The sequence below is a fragment of the Condylostylus longicornis genome, unplaced genomic scaffold, assembly GCF_029603195.1.
Source record: "Condylostylus longicornis isolate FDR11 unplaced genomic scaffold, ASM2960319v2 ptg000004l, whole genome shotgun sequence".
In the NCBI taxonomy this organism is placed as follows: Eukaryota; Metazoa; Arthropoda; class Insecta; order Diptera; family Dolichopodidae; genus Condylostylus; species Condylostylus longicornis.
Window position 1 is genome coordinate 1,438,435 of NW_026577973.1, and position 24,438 is coordinate 1,462,872.

Below are 24,438 nucleotides of genomic sequence, written 5' to 3' on the forward strand. Positions count from 1 at the left end.
AAATGTGTATTAATACAACATTACTGTAATTTTGAAAACAGCGTTCATAAACCAGGCGTGGGTACATATACAACATATATAACATAATATTATAGTTTTGCTTGTAACTCAATTTCAAGCTCCTATTTGATAGCATACACTCGTATTTTGAAAATATTCTTTATACTTCTAAAGTTCAGATACAAAAATATAAATTTCGTGCATGCATAAAAGGTATTTAAAGTTTGCTACATATTAAACTACTTTTCTATATTAACCGTAGCAATACTAATGTATACAATTTTGTATAAATAACAATTTTCAATAGGTGTGCGTTTTCAAAGAAACTACTAACTTCCATACTTATACATTTTAAGCAGATTATTCATTACATTTTCTTCAAAAATTTTCGAAAATCCTGAATATCGAAATGAATATCGTTTAAGAAATGACGTCACATAAAGAGGAGTTATTTTTATGTATAACTATAGCCCCTATTCTTTACTCATTATTAGGAACATGCGCAAATATAAGAAAATCTAATAGAAAATTACACCAATATTTTCTTTCACTTTCATATCTGTTTATTCCCCATGTTAAGGCCTCATATTATAAATGGTACAGCATAATAATGTACATAGCTGCAAGATTCTCTCATTTAATATCTGTTTTAAGACGAGAGAACTTTTTTTTGTACATAAATAAAGTAAAGCAAATACTGAAATATAGCAGCTGTATGTATAATATATTTCAAGGTCAAAACTATTTAACGTGTTTAAAAACACAAAAAAGCTTCTTTGTATCCTTTCAAGGTCAACTTCAAGAAAAACTCATTATATGTATACATTGTGTAAATGTATGTACATGTGTATGCTAAGTTGCAATTTTATGTTATAAATAAGGCATAAGATACAAACAGGAAACAAAATTATAATATGTATGATTTTATATATCCCTATAATATTGAGTCATACATAATATTATATGCAAAATTGTGCACATGTACATGTATATTGACATACACATAAACACGAACACATGGTATATTCAAAAATTCTTTTTTTCACAACATATATAATACATAGGTATTCCATACACATATATTAAAAAAATCAATAGAAAACTTTTTGATTATAGCTTTCAGATCTCTGAACCATCAGTCTCACAGTCGATTTGAAGGTACTTTGAGACGCGACATCAGCAACTTTACTTTACCATTTCTGGCAAAAATTACTCTAGTCTAAAATAATAAAAAGGATGTTAAAATAAAAATTTTATATATTCATTAAAAGCTTATATTTCTTAAACCTATATACATATACACCTCATATTGTAGGTATATTGTTTGTAGATCAACTAAAGTTCAAAACAAGAAAGAATCTGAATTGAAAATTTTTTATGCAATTTCTAGAATTAGCTTTGCCAAATACTCGAATCTGTCAAACCATTCTATAGAAACTGCGCAGAATTTTACATTGAACGAAAATATATTTATATACATGTCCATAGCGGAGACAACTCCATTTCAAAGTAAATATATCGCTCACGCAGGTGCACGGTATAAAAAAATAATTTGGTTTATATTTAAATTAAGTTATATGGGTATGTATTCAGCTGTGTATGTATGTATGTATTAATATATAATAAGCTGACATTTAACGTAGCCACTGCAAAAACGTATTTAGAATAGCATGTTTCATGTTTCTAATATAAAGTATGGACCTAAGCGTGTTTTTATCTTGCTTTTTTACTCGGCGAATGAGATGTAAGTGAGTGAGCGTGAAATTATACATATTTGTATAATGTAATTTTGAATTGAAAATAATTTTTTCCTGTTACGTATCATGTTTTTTTCAAGAATGTATGTATGTATGTACATATCCAATAAAATTTACTTTTTCGGTTCTTTTGAAACGTGACAAGCATAGAGTTTTCAAACAAGTTTATGTATGTAAGTATACATACATATGTAACTACAGTTCTTGGTTTTCCTCATTTCCCTATCTGAAAACTTACACACTTAAACACTTTAACTTTTAAGGGTATTGTTAGATACGAATGGCTACCCAAGACAAGACACTGGATTCTTATACTTAAGTACATATTTTAAGTAAATGATTTTTAACTGACTACTAATAACAGTCCTAAATCTATTTTTTACATACATATTCAAATTTTTAATTTAAAAATTAACTCAATTATTGATAAAACTCAACTCAGTGTTTTTTTTAACCTAGAGGGATAGCGAACATGCGGCACGCGTGCCCAAGGTGGCAATCGTCTCTACTTTCCCTGGCACGCGCTAATAAATACTTTGGTGCAAAAATTTTTTATATTTTCGATATTATATTTGCTTAAAATATAAAAATTATATTTGCTAAAAATTGTTTCCAAAAATTTTTTAAGTGAAGCCTTTGAAGCCTGTATTCCTTTAAAAAAAACTAATTATCATCCTGATGTTGATGACTTAGCGGCAGCAATTCAACAAAAAAAAACTCATTAATTCTCTATGTATAATGTATGTATAAATATGATTATGTCAGTTATAAATAAATCGACATATTTGTGTAAATGACAAATATATTTTGTTTATTTTAAGGCACGCGAGTATTTTCATTTTTTTAAAATAATTATTTTTGGCACGCAGTCCGATAAAGGTTTGCCATCCCTGCTTTGAAATTCCATAATATGCACAGTATGTTATACATACGAGTACAATCATAATATAAAGAAAAGAACATGGTAATGCCCATATCTCTTGTTATCTTTTCTTAAACTCTTAACATGTTAATGTAAACAAAAATTTTTTTCCATAGCAAATTGGTAAGAGTTGATAGTTTTGAAAATGAAAATTAGTTGCAAAACAATATTTTAGCGAATTGAATTAGTCAAACTTTCATTTGAAAATGTGGGAAAGCATCAAAATTTTTTTATATAATATTTTTATAAATAAAATATTAATTTATTTATTGGTTGAATAAGTATGTTTTGTTTAAATATTCTAATAAGAGAATTATTTAATTGCTGCAGAGTACTCAAAATTAATAAAAAAAAACATTTTTTGGTATGTGGTACCAAGAGTTAGGTATGATTTTAAGGTTCCTGTACCATTTTTTGAAATTCAATTTATGACAGTCCTGTACTCAACATAATTAATCAAAAGAATAAACATGAGAAATGGGAATTCTCTTGTTATCTAACGGCACAGCGCTATACTCACCAAATTGAAGCATCATTTCTCTCACCATATTTTAGTGTTATATGTATTAGGGCTGTCGTTTGGCTCCGACGACCCTAAGAGAGCCAAATGGCTTCGTTAGGGCCTCCCATCAATGTGTGATGTGAATGAAGAGTTGAACTACTTCTTGGGTAGATATACATACTTTGCTTAAAATTTTCAGAAAACGTTAATTGTTGCCATTGTACTTTTAAAAAATTTGCCAGTAATCTTTTTAATAATATATGTACATACATAAGTACATATGAAGTATTGTTGAGTAAGTATATATGCGTTCAGAATGGTGATAAAATTATTTATGTATCAAATCACTATTTACGTTCTCAAACTTTTAATAAGCCGTGACTTCAATAATGCGCTTACGACGTAAATTTCACAAAGTATCAAATTCCAAAAAGTTTTGTAAAAGCTTTTGACATTCTACACTTTTCCTAAATGCGTTTTATACGTAATGGAGACGTAAAATAAGAGTAAATCGGGTATTGAAAAAACCGAGCACGCTTTTCTTATACCTTGTCATATAAATGTTGCCAGAAATAACCGATAAAATAAACTAGCATATATTTTCAGCAATAAAGTGCTAGTTATCAAGTTTTTTTCCTAAAATGCAGCATAAAAATGTTATATTTTTAATGATGTGGTAACGTTTTATAAAAATGAACATTTTCACAGAACTTTAAATTGAAATTTTCAAACAAACGTCAAAGTTTTACTGATATGGTAAAAATTGTATTCCAAAATGTACCAAAAGCTTTAGTAGTTTTTTTTACAATATAAAGGTATTGAAAGCTCTGAGACGGTACTACAACCGTATTAATACCGTACTTAAATCTTTTTTAAAGCATTATTGAAGTCACGGAAGCTTTATTACCAACGGCAATGAAATTAAATAACTTAGTCTAAAAAAATTTTAACGAAATTAGTCCTAACATTGAGAATTGGAAAGCAGTCTGGAATCATCTTTCACTTGACATTACAAAAAATCTGTATTTCTGTCAGCTGTGATCTTTCCAATATATTGATTCTGTCAAAATAAAGTGATTTTTAGTTCATATAAATATACATAAACAAAATTTAAAAGCGACAAAATACATAGCTATCAAATTTTTCAATTGAATTTTTCAATAAATATAACAATTTTTATTGTATTTTGAATAAGGATCTTAAGCAAAATAAAAAAGAAAAAACGCTATCTTGCCAAGTAACGTAAATAATCATAAATCTTATAAACAAAAATTTTTAATCAAAGTTTTGGTATGGAACGAGTTATTTGTTGACGAGTTATATGCTCATGAAAAACTCAAATAACGCAGAAATTTGGAAATGTTTATAAAATAAGAAGAGCTTTAATTACGCTTTGATAAATTTCACTTAAGAAAATACTTTAAGATTTGTCCAACAAATACAACTCTTCACTGAATACTTCAAGATTTATTCAACAAATATTGATTGCTCAAAATTTCGGGAAGTTTCGAAGAATTTTTGAATACAAAATAAAATATTTTACATACTAATAAATTTCATCTCTGTAATAAAACATTAAAGAGATGGAATATAATTCTTTTTTATGAAAAATTTTAAAATGTCCACTTAAACATTGATAAGTTGCTTTCAAATACATAATGCGATTGAAATTTTCTTTGAAAAAGTAAATGTTATTTTAAGGTACAGAGCAATAATGGGAACACAATTTCGTCATAAAAATGTCTGCAGTAATACAACTTCTATGAAAAGTCTGATTTAAATGCAGCTTCTGTTAAACGCAGAGATAAAATAAATCGCGAAGGAATTAATACAAACGAAGTAATAAAAGATTACCGTATCAAAATAATAAGTCAATATTTAACTAAATTAAAGATTATTGGTATCTGTGAAGTTTGTGGTGAAGGATCCACTTCAACTTCCTTCGTGTCTGAGATTGCACAGAGAACGTTTACATGTTATAGAGTTAAATAGGATTGTTCGCAAACACAAATGTAAAACTTGTAATAAAAATTTCATAAGGAATAATAAAAATATCTTACATCACTCAACGAAGAGAAAAAATATATTTGCAATACACACTCAAGGCGTTTTTCATGGTCATCAACTTTATAAGGACACATGAATGTTCATAACAATGAACGAGATTTTATTTGGAAGCTTTGTAAAAAGGATTCTACATCTAAACTTAGAATAAGTTGCCAAATGAGATCTCACGGATGCATATACATAATTATATTAATGAAAATGTTTATCGAAAATCTAAGAATAGCTAGTCCTAAAATTTTTTTCAACAATTGAAGAAGACTCATTTATTTTCTTGAATATTTATAATATTATTATATTTTATTAAAAACCAAAACAATATTATTTAAATTATATATCAATGTATTATCTATATCCTTATATAAATTTAAATTATATATAAGAACATGTTAAATTTAAAAAATTCAATTTGTGAAAGGTTGTTTTACAAATGAAGATACATGTATTTATCTGCATTTTCATTTTAGTTTTAAAAAAGAAATTAAATAGAAAAAATTATCCTACAAAAAAATAGCAATATAATATTTAAAAGTACACAAAAAGTAATTCTGACAGAATTCAAAATTTCTAAATTTTTCTTACCGCAGTTGTTTTTTATTAAGACGCAATTTAAATATATTTTACACCGGAAGATCTTTTAAAATGCTATCACTAACGTTGAACAAAGAATCATTAACATCCGTTATATTGAAAGTACCAGATGTGTCAGCACCCTAAAAAACGAAAATGTAAAATTATTTAATTATATTCATTAAAAATACCTGCCTTAGCAATTATAGCATCATCATCCAGTTCTAAAACTTCTAAATCAGACATTATTTTCGTAAAACTATTTTTATCAAATTTAATTAGGGGATCTAATCTCCCAGAAGGGGATGTGCTCATTTTTGTTAAACTTAGATCTAATGGATTTCCATTTAATAAAAAATTGGGTGATCCTTTGATAGCTTTACTCAATTTATGTGGTCTATCTAAAAATAATTTTCTTTTGCTGAATTCAGGTTTTTCAGCATAAATCGGTGATTCGATCATTGTAACAGTTTTACTCATTGCAAAACACAATTTAGCATTCGTTTCAATTTCAGTTTCTATTAGACATACCGGAACTTGCTGATTTTTTATTTCTGCTAGACTTGCATCTTGTGTTTTATTTAGTAAATTCGACTTCTTTTTAGAAGTTTTTTTCAAACTCCTCAAAAAAACGGAAGGATCAAGAATTTTATTACTTTGATTTTTACTGTTGTTCTTGGTATCATTTTTTAATTTTCGTGCGGATTGAGGAAACATTACTGTTGTTTGATTGTTTGCAAACGTAAATTCTTCTATAGTAGGAGGTGAGACTAAAAATAATTAAAAACTATTGATTTTTTTTTATACATCTTAGAACTAGACATAACAATACCACTTTCCATCAAAGGCAAGCAATGTCTAAATTGAACTTGATTGTTATTGAAGTGGGTAATTGGCGGGGTGCACAACAGTTTTGGGGCCAAATTAGAATTAAAAAGTGCATTATTTTTATGTAGAGCAAAAGAGTCCTTATTTTTAGCTATATTTTCATATTCATAATTTAAATTTGTCAACAGTTTCTTGACTTCCGTATCCAATTGCAAAACTTCTCCGTTAAGTTTCTTTAATTCAGTCTCTTCATAGTTAAAAACGCTTAAAGAATTTTCATCGAAAGTTTTTAATAAGTTATCAATGAAAGGACAAATGTTAACAAACACTTTTGATAAAACCAAAAAATTTATTTCATTTTTGGAAATTATTTCCTCTTGTGGGAAAAATGATTTGGCAGACATCACTAATTTCTCTACATCATATTTCAATTTATTTTTTTGTGAATCGAAAATTTCTATATTTTTTCGAATTATTTTCAAATTATCCTCAGTTGCAGCAATATTTTCTAATCGACTGGATATCCTAGTCTTCAGAACTTCATTTGAAAAATCACCAAAATTTTTAACGAATTCTTCGCTTAACAAATTTCCCAAGTACATTTCACGCTTTTGTAATATATCATCAATTGTATTTTTAATAATTTCACTATTGTCCTTACATTTTTTTGTAGCGTTATCTAAAGACCTTAAATAATTTTTAATTAAGAGAATTTAAAAAATATAATTTAGTGTTGCTTACTCTACATAATGCAAGGAATTAATTTTGAAACACTGATGGCGCAACTTTAATTTTGTCAAAAGGGATTTTCCAAAAGGCCTTTAATGAAATGAATAGTAATATAATTTTATATTTAAGATATAAACAATTTTTACTCTTCCAATTTGTAGTTTTTGTCGGCGAGATATTTCTCCTTTTGTTTTACTATTTCTCGTGTAATAAAGTCGGTTAACTCCATCAAAAATGTTAGAAATTTGATTCCTCCAGGCATTTGCACTAAATAATTCCACTGGTGTTTCCATTGTAAATTATATTTTTTATTTATATATGTCATATAATCAACAATTGATGTCCTGAATATTCCTTCAGATTTCTTATCAGCTATTGGCCAATAAAATCGTCTTTTAAACTCATTTAAATCAAAAAGCGTAAGCAAAAAATGCATTACATGAAAAAATGCCTTTTGATTTGGTTTTAAAAATAAACCCTTAAAACAAAATTATTAGACAACGACGAAAAATTATCAAACATACAATACCTCTGCAAATAATTTTTTGAACTCAAATGTTGGTTGATGAAATAACATAAGAGTTTCCAATTTTTTATGAACTTGTTCACTAAGCACTTTTTCTTCTGCTCTGTACGTATCGATTATTGTTCTGTCCATTCTTGCTGGAAAAGCAAATAAAACAAAGTAAATTTCATAAAAATTTACGTGATTATTAAAAGTTGTAATTTCGTTTTTCCTTTTATCAGCTCGAAAAATAAAATTCTTATATCAAGTTTTAGGTAGCCACTAGCTATTTATTTATTTTTGAAAATTAAAATATCAAATTCTGCCATTTTTTTCTAAAAAGGTAATTAATTATTAATTACATATATACAAATGCATTTTATTGTGTTGTAATTAGTTGTTTTTTAGACACAAGATACTTCTTAAAATGTTATGTTTCTCCTCTTCGGAATTACACATTAGAACACCTTCCAAAAATACATCCATTAATTCCTTATCAGGATTATAAAGTAAACAGATAGATGCATACTAAAAATATTAGAAATAAGTTTCTTTTGAATAAATAAATTATTTCAATAAATATACTGTTAAAAAAACTGAAAAATAAAGGCTGTAATCACTTCGGGTTAAAGGTTTTGCGCATATCAGCACTCTAGCTAACCCCGACCAATTTTTTTGAATTAAACACTTTCTAGCCAATTCCAAAAGATTTACAAAATATCCTGTGTCAATTTTTGCGTTTCTCTTTTCAAAATGAATTGAAGCCACGCATTTTTCTTTGTAAATATCTCTAGAACTTTTGTAGTTTTCGAAAAATTTTAAGGTTCTGCCAATTTCTTCTTGCGAAACATTACATGTTGGTGCATCTTAAATATCAAAAATGAATTTTTGGCTGCAAATCAATTATTGACTTACCTTGCTCGTTTTTCAAAATGCTTCGCACAGCTTTTCCACTTTTACGATTTTTAATACCGATTCTCTTGCGTTTTTTTAGAAAAGAAGCGGGCTTATTTGCAGCTAAAATACAGAAAACATTACAATAAAATTATGTAAAAATGATATAACAAACCTTTAATTTGTGTGTCTTTTTCACTTATATGTAATTCATGTATAGTGTTATCATCATGAAAATTATCATCCATATTTTTGTTTGATAATTTAATCAACCTCACAAACAACTGATTTTTTAACTTAAAATTTGACAACTAACTTAACCGACGTCAGTCGAAATATTTATAAAATAAACACATACCTGCAAATAATTTTCCGCTAAAACTTTATCTTTATAAATAACTTTCCGCTAAAACTTTGCTGTAATCTTTATATTGATTCAATGTAAATCTTTATTTGGTGATGAAAATTTCGTTTAAAAAAAATTGGAACTATTCTAAACTAAAAGTTGTAAATTTTCGCCTTTTTTTGAAACTATTAACTGTAACTTCATATTAAATAACTCGTTGAGTTAGCGACGATAACGACTCATTACCCCGATTGTCAATTGTAAACGTCATTTCAACCGTTGTCAAACGCAATTCAAGCGGTTTGTCAATTACACAACTTGTTTACAATCTGTGTAAAAAAATGTCGCTGTGTAGTATTCTATATTATCATTTATAAATAAAAAGACAAATGAAAGAAAAGAGTGGATGTAATATAATTTATTTACTAAACAATTTACTAAATCTCGAGACTAGCTAAAAAATAACGTAACTAGTTTAAAAATACGAGTAGAAACAAAATAACCGGCTGTCTTTGTTAAAAATATCTTAAAATTAACAGCTTGTCAAAAAGTTAAATCATCATTTTTAGCATAAAAAATAAATAAGAGTTAAGGCTTATAATTTTATAATAAGATAACAATAATTAAGAATTATAATTTGATTATGCCTACTGAAGGGACCTAATTTTTGTTTGTAATGAAAAAAAATTTTCATTGATACCGAAAAATTAGGAAAGTAAAATTCAATTTTTTTCTTTCAAAACTTTTTACTATAAATTTTTATGTCGTATATGTTAGACGTTTGATACAACAAATTATTCTGAAAAAGCTAGTACACTCATCCCTCGCTTTAAGGAACTAATATGTTCCGGAAATGTTGTCCGTAAATCGAATCTTTTTACTTACATTATGTTACAAAAACATACTTTTTTACCGAAACTTTTATAGGTACATATATTTCTGTTAATTCGCAAAAAATATAGTAGGATTTTATTATTATTACAACATTAGACAACAAGAATCAAGAACAAATTTTAATTGAAACAAGAAAAAAAGCAATTACATATCTCTCTGATCTTTGTTTACTTACAAAGAGACTTTGGTTTAAATTTTGAATTCCGTAAAACCGAAATTTCGTATAACCAACTTCCGTTAAGCGAAGCGTTATGTGGATTTATTACTATTTAACATGTAAGTTTTATGTCAAGTTTCTTTCCGTTCGGCTCTGTCTGACGTGATCCTTAGAGTATTCTTTTGGCTTCTATTCTTTCTATAGTCGCGACTAACGATGCTTTTGGCTCTGTTTTCGGTTTTGTTCTTTACAATTTTACCGATAACTCTAAGCGTTACTGAAGTTATTTGGGAAGTTTTGGATGGTGGTGTCCAACTAATAGCTTGCAACTTAACGTTAATAAAGTGTCTAGTATTGAGTTTTTCGCGGAGGAGATAGTTTTCTGTTATCCGGCATAATTGTTGCTTCAACGGAGTGGTATTGTGGAGTGTGAACGATTTTTATGATTTCAGGATAGTACTTAATCATAGGTTGGATTTTTGGATCTATTTGAGCCCTATGTAGCGGATGTTTCTCGTATTGAACCTGTTCAGGGGAAATTAATAACAATAAAAACTACTTTCTATTGAAGGTAATGGAATTTTAGGTCTGTTTAATTTTATAATATTTACTATAATTCTACTGATTAGGAAAGAAATGAGCCCGTCACTAGAAAAATGCATTGTGTTAATTATAATTCTTTAGTATTTGGTTGTGGCCTTTAAGTTTTTTTATTTGTACTCGACCTTTTATTTTTATTACCTTTCATCTCCTTATTTTATTTAACTTTCATTATCCACTCTTTTCCCTTTCTCTTTTCTTCCTTTCATGTAAATGATGGCACTTGTTGCTCGTCAATTTAAAGTTTCTTAGTTACAATTACAACACTGTCTTTCCAGAGAGGGGAAAAAGCGATTTTCTGATTTCTATTTTGGTCATAATTTTTATAGTAATATTTGAACTTTGTCAGATACATCGGTCTAATATGTAAACAGTCACCAGGCTTTATCGAAGATTTATACTTAAATATTGGCGTATGTTGAAACAGTAACTTAATATTAAATTTTATTATACATATAAACACTCTCTAAAGCACCATCACACAATTTTGACAGATTTTGATGTAGCATAAAGTGGCATCTTCTGTCAAGAATACCTGTAAATTGAAATTAGCAACAAAAATGACGTTCGCTTTATTATTGTTTTGCCAAAATATAAAAATCTAATTCTTAATTTTTTTGTTTTAAACCATTTTAAAAATTATTTTAAAGAAAATAATTATTTCATTTATTCAATAATAAAATGTTTCATTATTGGACAGATAATGTTCATACTACATCATTCACACCTCGAGATTTTCAAGTTGAATTACTAGCTTCTGCTTTAGAAAAGAATATCATTGTTTGTATAGGACAGAAATCTTCAAAAGAATTTATCGCACTTAAATTGATTCAAGAACGTGCATCAGATATTAGGAGAAATAATTATTCAAAAAAGAAAGCAAAAAAGTGGACGATCTACATAACTAATCGTAACAGTGAATCAACTTATAATTTAATACATCATTTAACTGATTTAAAAGTATACCTTCACAGTCCAACTTCTCAAGGAGTGGAAAAAGCAGATTATGATGAAAATCAAGTATTAATTTTAAGTCCAAAATTTTTTTTAAATGAGTTAGAAGGCAATAGAATAAATTTTTGCCATGTAAATGTATTAATAGCCGAAGACTGTCACGATTTGGAAAATCAAAACGTCCTTTTTCAAATATTCGATAAATTTTATTCCAAATGCCCAGAAAACTCTAAACCTAAAATTTTATGCTTAGCAGGGCCATTACATAGTGCGGGCTGCCTTCCTACTGATTTGAAAGGAACTTTAGATATTTTTGAGAAAAAATTACATTGTGAAGCAGAGACGGCAAGTGATATAGTTACTGTATTAAGGTATAAAATTATAAAGTATGTTAGGTTTATTTAAAGATTAAATAAATTTTGTTGAAGATATTGCTCAAAACCAACAGAAATTATATTAGAATGTGCTCAACCTCCTCAAAATGAACTTATTGCAATTTTAAAAGAAATCATTTTTACTAAGCAAGAATTTTTAAAAGATCACCGCTACGACCCATCTGAAATATACAGTGATGAGTTTTTAGAGGAATTGCAAGGTAATTCAATTACATCTTTCCTACAAATTTTAAAAAACATTTTATTTATAGGTATACCAGATCCTAAAAACGAACCTAATAAGTTTTTGAACATATACTTGGATGTACTTAACGAAATGGGGCCTTGGTGTGCCGATCGCGTTGCACTTAATTTTTTATCACAAATAGAAAAACAAAAAGTAAAAACACCGTATGAAAGGCATTTTTTACTTTTGTGTTTGGTTTCAACGACACTAGTTGAGATTCGATCATACTGTGATTATGTTTTCCATAAATTACCTAAAGAAAAGGATCGCATTGAAAAATATTCGAGTCCAAAAGTATTACGCTTACTTGAAATTTTAAGATGTTTTAAACCCGAAACTCAAAAAACGGAAAATAAAGAACTAGAAAAAATTATAAACGATATAGATAAATTAGATTTCAAAAAGCTAACAAATGTTTTAGAAAGCACTTCACAAATGCTGGAAAGAAATGAAAGTCGGGAATTACGGAATGTCATGGAAAATTTGGAAAATATAGTACAAGATGCACAATTGCAATATTCTACTTCTAAGGAAATAAATATAACAAAATCAGAAAACGTTAATATTTCTAATCATAAAATCGTGTATAATGATAGAAGTCGAAAAAATACCAATAATAGAAACAAGCGCAAGTTTAATCCTAATATTAATGCAAATGGCATTGGTACAGAAAGCAATTCAAGTTATTATCGACACAAAAATCGAGATAACTCAAGTGATCCTGATGCCTTGTGTGGAATTGTGTTTTGCAATAGTAAAAATACAGCTAAAGTTTTATTTGATTTACTATGTGAAATGTCGAAACATGATTCTGACTTAGGATTTCTTTGCGTGCAGTATACAGTCGACAGGGTTGCTGATCCCATTACAGAGCCAAAGGAAGCTGAATTAGAACATAGGCGACAAGAAGAAGTCTTAAAAAGATTTAGAATGCATGACTGCAATTTGTTAATAGGAACATCCGTTCTAGAAGAAGGAATCGATCTTCCAAAATGCAATTTAGTGATAAGATGGGATCCACCAACGACATATCGAAGTTATGTACAGTGCAAAGGACGTGCTCGTGCTAGTCAAGCATGTCATATAATGCTAGTGTGTCCCAATTCAAATCAAATCTCTGCAAAAAACAGCGAAAGGGAATATGATCCTAAGCGTGAAACACTATCACCTTATTGCCATAAATTAATATGCGCAAATGAAAACAGAAATAAAGAAAGAAAAAATGAAATGGAAAACATTTCGTCAGATCATCAGGAAACAAACAAAAAACACAGAATAGAGGTAAATAATCAGAAAACTTTAGCTTTAAAACCAATATCAAATGGCACAAAAGAAGTTGAAAAAATTGAAGTAATTACAATAGAGTCTGGCCACATCTTGGAACAAACCAATCAAAATAATTATTCCAATGAAAACAATGTTTACATAGAAAACAACAATGATATTGTAGGAGAAGAGGAAAGTTCGGATTTAGAATATAGTTCAAGCTCTTCTACAACAAACAGAATTTCATACACAAAATTTGACAAAAACGAGAAAAAATCAAAAAAAAATAAAAAACATGGTTTTGACAACCTCAACCAAATTAACATAATATCTTTGGATGAAGCGTTTGATGAAATTTCAAATCAAATCCAAAATAACCACTTAGAAGCTTCTTCAAAAGACGATAATAGTGATATCGAAGACTTAAATAATGTGAAAGCAGATAAAGAAGACCAAAATTTGAAAAATGGTGAAAGTAAAATACATCATTCTGACGAATTTCAAAAATTCAATTTGAAAGAGAATACATGTTCAAAGCTTGATGAATCTGGAACATTAAAACAATTTAACGAACAAAAAGTTCATAAATGTTTGGTTGAAAATGTAGAAAGCGCATCAAATCATTTAACGGAAACTAACACAATTAACATAGAAAATTCGATAAACTTTGTTATAGATCGTTTGGCAGAATATCGAGAAATAGAAAAGGTAAAAAAAAAACTTGAAATTACCATATTTAATGTATAGATTTAATAAATTCTATAAAAAGCATATTTATATATGTATGTATGTATATAAATAATAGTGTTAAAATTTAATAGATTTTGTTGCAAAAATGTGCCAACAGTGAGCCCTCAATGGAACATCATTTCGAAGCAGAAAGATTTTCTTCTTGCGTTGAACCATATAAACCGTTATCGGAACTCTTAACAGGAGCTTCAGTCGATATGAGTTCTGCTATAGCATTAGTCAATAAATACTGCGCCAAACTGCCAAGCGATACATTTACAAAATTAACACCGTTATGGCGTAAATCAAAAACTACTCGTAAGAGCCACGAACTTTTTCAATATACAATTCGACTTCCAATAAATTCACCTCTTAAATTTGATATCGTGGTAAGTTTTTGATAAGTTAGTAATTTACAAAATACATTATAATATAAACACTAAATTTAAAACATTATAATATAACGTAACCCAATTTAAAAAAAAACCAATCATCAAAGCAACCTTTTTTTATATACATAAAAAAAATATTTTAAATTTTAGTATTTTAACAATTTTACGGTAAAAGAATTTAATAATAAAATAGGAATCTGCTTTGATATTTCAAAAATTATTACATATACTCTATTTAATTTTAATCGTTGATCCAGATAAAATAAATTCGAATTTAATTACATAAGCATAACTGATGATGCAGTCTACTAACTTTCTAGAGAATTCTGCTTCCCTAAATGATAATTACAAAAAAAAGCAGTTAATGTTAAATCCCACCAACTGGAATGTGATATTACGGCAAAAAACTTCAAAGATGGAAAATGTTGATCCCAATATTAGCAGGAAGTTGTTGCCTTATAATAGTAGAAACAATCAGCATCATTTTTCCCACAATTGGACTAATTCGATCTCCATGAAAAAGTATCAACAACATTTTGTAAAAGGTGAAGATTATTTTCTACGTCCTGTTCAAAACAACTGTGCAAATCTAAGTTCAAGTTTTTCAAAAAATTATGCCGATTTTGAACTAAAAGCTCAAATTGACAAAGAAAAAAATATCTTAGAAAAAAGAAGAAACCATTTACGTAAAAACGCATTAGAAGCTATGCTCATGGTAGAGCATAGACGCTTGAGAGATAGAGTTGAAAAAAAGAATCCTGATGACACGATTTTAGGAAATTTAAATTATAAATTTCCAGCTGTCAGAAAAAAAGAGGAAAATCTTTGTAAAGAAAAAGAGAAGATAAAACGCGGAAAAGAATTGAAGGCTGCTAAAATTCATTACTGCATAGAAGAAGCTAAAAAGCAAAAAGAAATGGAATATTTCTGCAAGAACATGCAAAGTGAGAATTCGGGATATGTCGACAGTAAAAAATATACGTCAGATGAAGAAGTAAAACAAAAAGAATTGTTACACTATGACCAACCAAAATTGTTGCATAACAAGTGCAATAAGGAAAAATACACAAAATTTGCACGAAGCTTAAAATTTCCAGAATCGGAAATTCAGATATTTCCCTTTAAACTTCCTATTTGGCAAAACTTAAATGTTAAAGCATCATCTTTGGAAAATGACGCTTTCCAAAATATCAGAAACGAATTTCTTTACAACTTGTCTGTGCCGTGTAAAAAGGAGGAAGTTTCAGATAACAATTTAAAAACAAATTTCAACAATGGTTCTGGTATTTGTCCTGAAATAAAAGAAAATCCCTTAACAGAAGTTAAAAAATATAGTTTGTCTGTATTGAAGCAACTTAATCCATATAAATAATCTTGTAACAATAATGTTATGTACTACATAGTATAACAATACAAAATATAAAATAACTATATTAATATGATTGATATTAATTGAATCAAATATTTAAAAAATCTATTTCATTCGAAAAAATAAATATTAACAATTACTCACTATTGCTTTTTATTAATAAACTTTTGATGTGCACGAACTTGCAGTATTTATTTAGATTTAATAATATTTTTAGGGCCTTCCAATGCCAAGTGATATACTTGCACGACGCTTAGCTGCACTTTTAACTTGCAGAGAATTGCATAAAAATGGAGAGTTGGATGACAATCTTCAACCAATTGGAAAGGAAGGTTTTCATGCTTCAGAACCTGACTGGGAAAATTTTGAGCTTGAAGAGAACGATGAGCAAATTGTTCAAGAAAATTCTGAACCACGACCAGGTACAACTAAACGGCGACAATATTATTACAAAAGGGTAACAGAGTTATATATCAAACAAACATTTTTAAATAAATACGTGTTATTATTTCCCACTTTAGATAGCAAACGAATTTTCGGATTGTCGCCCAATACCTGGTGAACCAGCTTATTTATATTTCATAGATCTTACATTACAATGTCCAATTCCTGAAGAACAGAACACTCGTGGCCGTAAAATTTATCCGCCAGAAGATGCACAACAGGGTTTTGGCATTCTAACTTTAAAACAGATTCCAAAAGTAAGTTCTTTTCCAATATTTACACGTTCGGGCGAAGTAAAGGTGTCGTTAAAGCTTTGCAAAGAACAAATAGTTTTATCAGAAGAGCAAGTAAAAAAAATCAATGTTTTTTTGAATTATACTTTTACAAATGTTCTGAGGCTTCAAAAATTTTTAATGTTATTTGATCCCGATGCAACTGAAAATAGTATTTTTATTGTGCCAACTATAAAATGCAAATCTTCCGCGCAAGGTATCGTTATTGACTGGAATTTTTTGGAGGTAATATGCAAAAATTGTGATAAGATGCCGACACCTGTTCCAGAGCCTGATCGCAAAGGCAGAGACTTTGATGCAAATCGATTTAAAGACGCCGTCGTGATGCCGTGGTACCGTAACCAGGATCAACCGCAATATTTTTATGTTGCTGAAATTTGCTATCATTTATCACCAGAAAGCTGCTTCCCAGGACAAAATTATAAAACATTTCAGGAATACTATTTCCTCAAATACAACATAAATATACAAAACACGAAACAACCTCTATTAGATGTTGACCATACAAGTGCCAGGTTAAATTTTTTAACGCCTAGATACGTTAACCGAAAAGGAGTCGCTTTACCAACAAGCTCTGAAGAGACAAAAAGAGCAAAAAGAGAAAATTTGGAACAGAAACAAATTTTAGTACCGGAATTGTGCACAATTCATCCTTTTCCCGCTTCACTATGGAGAGCTGCGGTTTGTTTGCCTTGTATATTATACCGAATCAATGGTTTGCTTTTAGCTGATGAAATTCGGAAAAAAGTATGTAAAGATTTAGGGTTAGGCAGAAAAGAAATTTTTGACGAAAATTTCGAATGGCCTATGTTGGACTTTGGGTGGAGTTTAGCAGAAGTATTGAAAAAAAGTAGAAAGCTAATTACAGAAGATGATATAAAAAAGCAGGAAGAACAAGAAAATGATATTTTAAAAGAAAATTTTGAGGAACCTGCAAAGCCTACACATAATGAAAGTGCAAAAGAGAAAGAAGAAAAAGTTACAAAGTCAGTGAACGATATTTTAGAAGAAGCTGATGAAAAAATGAAAGCTGATAATTTTGTAGAAATCGGAACATGGTCCAATGACATGGCCAACAACATTGAAAGTGATGCTGATTTAGAAGATGATTGGGGTCTCTTACCATCAAATATTAATTTATGTTCCACCAAGAACACAAATATTCGTTATGGTTCTCCAACGAGCTGGGTGTTTCTCGGCGAAAATAATCAAAGAGATAGACATTTTTCAGATTCCGATGTATCTTATCAGTCGGACGACGAATTTGACATGCGTTCTTTAATAAGTTATTCCAATGGTAATTTTTACCAATGGCAATTCATAAAAAAACTGATGTATTTGAATTTTTCTTTTAATTTCCAGGTTGTAACAATGATATTGAAGATGAAGATGAGAGTAATGAGGCTGGGTTACGCATAGAATTCAAATCTAATAATGTTGCTGAAGCCATTGAAACAGAAGAACAAATTTTAAAACGGCAGAAGCAATTGGCAATTATTCAAGAAACAAGTGAAAACGAAAAAAAATATCAATTGCAAAAAAATCAGGAAATAGGTTTTGAGCTTGAATTATGCCAAAAACAGATTCTGTATCAATCAGAACATTACTTAAAAACTTTTGAAGATTTTCAAAACTCTATATTAAACTTCAAAAATGATATATGCTCGTCAGGGGTATTAAAACGCCATGATGAAAAATTTTCACTACCAAAAAAAGAAGTATTAAAAGTTAGTAATGTAGAAAATGATTTGATAAATGTTCAAAAATTGGTTCCTTATATTTCTCTTAAAAAATTGCAAAGTTATATGTCAGAAAAGTATGGTGATTTCCAATATTGCAATGTACAACTGAAAATTGAGGATATTGAAGAACTTAACCGAATTCACTTGTTGGAAAATCAAGGAGAACAGAAGGAGAAATATGAGGTTCTAGGTATTGGAGATTTATTTGATAATTTTAATGATTTAAATGCCATTCAGTCTAACCAGGGTAAATGTAAAAATATATTAATCGATTTTGAAAGGAATCCAAATTCAAATATATTTAATAAGGATGAACAAAAACAATGTGATCCTATAAACGACAATTTAAATATTGAATTTAGCTTTGATTATCAACCTGAACTAGATGGACATCCAGGCCCTAGTCCTAGTGTAATATTGCAAGCTTTGACTATGTCTAATGCAAATGATGGAATAAATTTAGAACGCTTAGAAACTATAGGGGATTCTTTTCTCAAATATGCTATTACAAGCTATTTATATTGCACTTACGAAAATGTTCATGAAGGAAAATTAAGTCATTTGAGATCAAAACAAGTTTCAAACTTGAACTTATATAGATTAGGCAGAAGAAAAGTGTTAGGTGAATGTATGATTGCAACAAAATTCGAACCCCATGATAATTGGTTACCCCCTTGTTATTATGTTCCTAAAGAATTGGAGAAAGCTTTGATAGAAGCTAAGGTTTGTAAATTTTTTTGTCATATTTTATGGTTATTATAAAACATATAATTATAGATCCCACCTTGTCATTGGAACTTGGCTGATTTACCAAATATTAAACAACTCAGCAGCGAAGAGATCTGTGAGTTAGTGAGAAAAAAGGCTGAAGCTTTAGATTTATTAGATGATGATACTGTTGAAGAAATTATAGCATCTCCACTTGATAAAAACATTGATGACACGAATTTTACCTGCTTCATTCCATACAACCTTGTTACACAACATTCCATTCCAGGTATTTAACAGAATAATTGTTAAATTAATTACATTTAGCAAAAATTTTAGATAAGTCAATTGCCGATTGTGTTGAAGCTTTGATTGGAGCTTATTTAATAGAATGTGGACCACGCGGGGCACTGCTTTTCATGGCATGGCTTGGGATAAGAGTTCTCCCTATTGTAAAAAAAAATAATAAGCCCGGTGAGCTGCGTAAACCAGGTACAACTTTGCCTGATGAAAATAATGAAATTACTATTTATGGAGAATGGAATGCCCCAAAATCACCCCTTTTAAAATTTGCTCCTAATCCTTTTGAACAACTTGAGCTTCTGTTGGATGGTTTCAACCACTTTGAAGATGAAATTGGTTATCATTTTAGAGACCGCTCTTATTTATTGCAAGCTATGACACACGCAAGTTATTCACCCAATAGATTAACTGACTGTTATCAACGATTAGAGTTTTTGGGTGACGCTGTTTTAGACTATTTAATTACACGTCATCTTTATGAAGACCCGAGACAGCACTCCCCTGGCGCTCTGACAGATTTAAGATCAGCGTTAGTAAATAATACCATTTTTGCATCATTAGCAGTTAGGCACGGTTTTCACAAATATTTTCGGCATCTTTCCCCAGCATTAAACGAAGTTATTGATCGTTTTGTTAGGATTCAACATGAAAATGGACATGTTATTAGTGAAGAAGTAAAAACTATAACGGAATAAATCAAAATAATAGCTTCAACGAATTTTTCTTTTTTGCTTATATATCTAGTATTATTTGTTATCAGAAGAGGAATGTGACGACGCAGAAGATGTTGAAGTGCCTAAAGCTTTAGGTGATGTCTTTGAATCTGTGGCAGGTGCAATATTTTTAGATTCCAATATGTCATTAGATATGGTGTGGAAAGTATACAGTAATATGATGAAACCTGAAATCGAACAATTCAGTAATTCTGTTCCAAAATCTCCAATCAGAGAATTGTTAGAATTAGAACCAGAAACCGCTAAATTTGGGTGACTATTACATACAATTTTCTAAAAACAAATGTTTTCCGATTATATATCACTTATTTAAGAGTTATATGATTTACTTTAATTACAGACGCCCAGAGAAATTAGCTGATGGCCGACGTGTACGTGTAACAGTTGAGGTTTTCGGTAAGGGAACATTCCGAGGCATTGGCAGAAATTATCGGATTGCTAAATGTACAGCTGCAAAGTGCGCTTTACGTCAATTGAAAAAACAAGGTCTTATAACAAAAAAACATTAATGATGAATCATATATAAATTTTTTGTATGATAGCAAAAGTAATTAAAATATTACAAAACGCTTAAAACTGGGTAAAATAGATTGTTACATACTTATTTGTATGTAAATTAACATTAGCTTAATTTCTATTAAAGTTAACTTAATGGTTAATTTTAAAATTTGCAACAATAAATTATAAGTTGCAAATTATAAAATTAACCATTTTTAATTTTATCTTTTAATTATGTATGTATGTAAAAGTTAATTTTTTTAAACTTAGCTACTTTTTATATAATTATTTTGTATAAATCAAACATTTTATTTTGGTAAGCCAAAGAATTTTGAATTCGAACAATAAAATTAAAAATTTAAAAAATGTTTAAAATGAAATAATTTGTAGTTTATTTGTGCTTTAAAATATATCTCATATGAAACACAAAATATAAGACAGACCTTCATAATATGTAAAATTTTTTGTTAAGCTATAATTTTCTTTATTTTGTCCAGTTGTACTCTACCCACATTCATTCTATAACTTTATATACAAATGCTTATCTATAAAATCAGTTGTTTCTTATTATCAATAAAAAACTATTTTTAAACTCTCACAAATATTTGTGAATGTACCTTGGAAAACTAACGTTTCAAAAAAAAGTGATTTAACAAAAATAATTGAAATAACATTCTGATAAAACTTAAGTTACTTTTAATGTATTATTGCACGTACATATTATGTATTCAAAGTATGGTAAATTTATCTTTACATTTAATACAATTAGACTACAATTGAAAATATGTATTTGTTTTACGACTATTTTCATACATACTTACATGTGTATATCATTAACGAGCACATATTATGTAGGTACCTTTAAGAAAATAATGAGCATTGATAATTTTTAAAATTAAATTAAAATTTTTATAATTAAAAAAAACACTAGATATTATACTATGTGTTATACTAGTGGGCTCCTAAAAAGTGAAATTATACATGATTGTTATTTCTTTTAAGTAGTATTCTAATAATAAACATATGTATTTGATTTGATTAGTAACACAAACAAACCAAATTGAATTAATTTTCAAAAAATTATTTATCTTAAGTAATTGGGAAATGTACTTTCAAAATTAGCTAGGTATTTATTTTCATAAAGTAGTGTGTAGGTATATCTAACTTTTTTAAATACTATTTTTTAAAATATATTGGTTTTAAGAAAGCGGTAATTTGAAGGAATTGATAAAAAATAAATCAAAAACCAGTTCATAATTAAAATAAACCTCATCCACTCATATGTACGAGTATATATACATATCTACACTTACTATATTATTTAAGCACCATTAAAGACGCGTAAATTGTAATGCATTATATACTTTATTGTTACAAACAAAGAACACAGGTATGAAAATAATATGTATAATTACAAATATATAAAATTCTTACATACTTTAATGTTAAGGTCAGTTGTAATACATAATATCCTGAAAAACCAGTTTTTACCTATCTAAAAAAACCTATTTGCTATTCAATAACTTAAGGAAAATTAAAATGAATGCAATGTTATGCCTAATATATTTCAATACACATTAAAAAAATTGAAATATATTAACAAAAAAAAAACTCGTGACAGTGGTGGGATTCGAACCCACGCCCCCGAAGAGACTGATGCCTAAAACCAGCGCCTTAGACCGCTCGGCCACACTGCCTCATCTATTTTTCTGTTCATTATACAATATACGTTTCTATTTCTTTTAAGTTTTTAAATTTATAAGCTTTAAAAAACTAGCTGTAATTTTAAAAAATCAAATTTACATGTAATAAAAAACAAGTACATACCAATATTGATTAAAATTATGTACATAATATGTGATACTCATTATTTGATGTGATTATCTTTTTTGTTTCGTATTTTCTTTTAGTTTTTCCAAATTTTACTCAGATGCTTTAATTTTAGGTAAGTTAGTTATTAGGTTTTTTGGGGACACCACTACAAAGAATGCGTTTTCTTACCGCTATAAGATGGTATGGAAAGTGGGGTAATTATATATGTATTTGCAATTATATACATATTCATATTATTGTAATTATATATTGTATATTATTTCATTAATCATATAATCATAAAAGGCGTCATTATATTTCATAGACGCATTTTCATGTCATTTATATATGTAAATGTAAGAATGTAGATAATAAAAACGAGTATATGTAGTTAGCACAGCACATCCATATGTATATTTATATCAAATGTATACTTTTCCAAATTCAAAACGCAAAAATAACATCAATATTCTACACAAAAAAAAGTTATTTTTTCTACTTATAATGTAGCATTTTAGTAAAAAATTAAAAGAATTTAGGTTTTTTTAAATCAGTTTTTTAATGTTCCTATAACACAAAACTTTAAGAAAACCGTTAGTTCGTCAGCTGTGAAATGTCACTCTCTCTTAGCGTCCAAACCTGTATTTCTGCCAGCGTGCGAAACATTTCAATCCAAAAATTTGCTGCTGTATATTTACAGATGTCACGAAAAACCAGATAAAATATGTCAAAAATAGAAAAAAAGAAAACAGTAACATCCTTCCTCGCAAGAAAATCTTATTTCTAAAAAAAAAAACCCAACTTAAGAGTTCAAAAAGCTTTCAAAAATTTTATAAAATAAGTAAAACATAAAAAAATATTTTTAAATTTATTTTTTAGAAAATTTTAATTTTGGATTAAAAAATATGAAATTTACGAAAAACCATTTATGAATTAATGAGTTTTTAAAAATTTTTTAAAAACAACACCTTCTCACAAAACCAAAAAAAAAATATGTTTTGCTTTTGACAACTTTATGATTTTAAAATTTTAGGTCTATCTAGTATAAGAAAGTTTTTAAAAGGTTTATGAAGTTTTTGCGTGCAAACCCTCTGGGATAATACTTTTTGAACAAAAAGGAGAGAAAATGATGACGTTTCATTCTCTCAATGTTTAACATTTTTTTAAGTTTTGTAAAGTAAAATTTAGTGTTTTGAAAACATTTAAAATCTTACAGCTGTCGAAATATGTACATGTTTTTCTTTGTTATGTCTGAGTCTGTTGTTTTTAAAAAAAAAGGTTCATCAATAATAATTCTTTTTTTCAAAACTTTTCAATTAAAATAAAGTAAACAAAATGGATTCGCAAATGGTTTTATTTAAGTTTCACAAGTTTATAATCCCAAATCAAAATTTTCAGTTTTTGATATAACCTTGACATTACAAAAAACATATTTCTGTCAACCGTGAGTATAACCATAGACTTCTATAATGTACTATATGTACTGTAATGTAATATATAAAGATGTCTATGGTATAACGAAAAAATTTTTGTTTATGTTTGATAAATACTTTGAAATTTGACGTTTATCGCATATTTATAAAGTTTTTATAAGTTTATTCAAGTTTTCCCGACTGATTTATTTTTTTTAAATGAAATTTTTTCTTTGCCAGAAATTATGTCAGTTTTTCGATGACGTCATCGTTGTTCTCAAAGTATTAGACGCTTTGCATACTAAAACATTGTAAAGTTTTTTCAACTTTTATACCTAAAGTTTTTAAAAACTGTCTTTTACAAGACAAACCTACAAATTAAATGACGGGTTT

At 28.2% G+C, this 24,438-nt stretch overlaps 2 protein-coding genes and 1 non-coding gene across 5 annotated transcripts; 1 reads left to right on the forward strand and 2 right to left on the reverse strand.

The window, feature by feature from the left end:
* Positions 1–5,627: 5,627 nt before the first annotated feature.
* On the reverse strand, positions 5,628–9,291 carry LOC129609689 (augmin complex subunit dgt6). 2 transcript variants are annotated; one of them, XM_055521801.1, is made up of 8 exons: positions 9,130–9,291; positions 7,902–8,031; positions 7,519–7,850; positions 7,385–7,462; positions 6,648–7,330; positions 6,011–6,585; positions 5,828–5,958; positions 5,628–5,745 (listed from the first exon to the last, which is right to left on the reverse strand). In XM_055521801.1, exons 2-7 carry the CDS (start codon positions 8,028–8,030, stop codon positions 5,866–5,868), a joined length of 1,890 nt encoding a protein of 629 aa, XP_055377776.1. In that variant the 5' UTR covers position 8,031; positions 9,130–9,291; the 3' UTR covers positions 5,628–5,745; positions 5,828–5,865. The 2 variants fall into 2 exon arrangements, with proteins under 2 accessions (XP_055377776.1, XP_055377767.1); XM_055521792.1 differs by having other exon boundaries at positions 7,902–8,035.
* A 2,068-nt stretch (positions 9,292–11,359) lies between these two features.
* Positions 11,360–21,132, forward strand: LOC129611439 (endoribonuclease Dcr-1). Of its 2 annotated transcripts, XM_055524601.1 has the most exons (11): positions 11,360–12,093; positions 12,151–12,317; positions 12,369–14,317; positions 14,431–14,727; positions 16,317–16,556; positions 16,621–18,133; positions 18,199–19,301; positions 19,356–19,575; positions 19,626–20,263; positions 20,334–20,575; positions 20,664–21,132. In XM_055524601.1, the coding sequence occupies exons 1-11, from the start codon at positions 11,450–11,452 to the stop codon at positions 20,830–20,832; spliced, it is 7,182 nt and encodes a 2,393-aa protein (XP_055380576.1). In that variant the 5' UTR covers positions 11,360–11,449; the 3' UTR covers positions 20,833–21,132. The 2 variants fall into 2 exon arrangements, with proteins under 2 accessions (XP_055380576.1, XP_055380587.1); XM_055524612.1 differs by lacking the exons at positions 20,334–20,575; positions 20,664–21,132 and having other exon boundaries at positions 19,631–19,797.
* A 1,304-nt stretch (positions 21,133–22,436) lies between these two features.
* Positions 22,437–22,518, reverse strand: Trnal-uag (transfer RNA leucine (anticodon UAG)). Its single transcript has one exon. It is a non-coding gene; the product is annotated as a tRNA-Leu (tRNA).
* Positions 22,519–24,438: the final 1,920 nt, after the last annotated feature.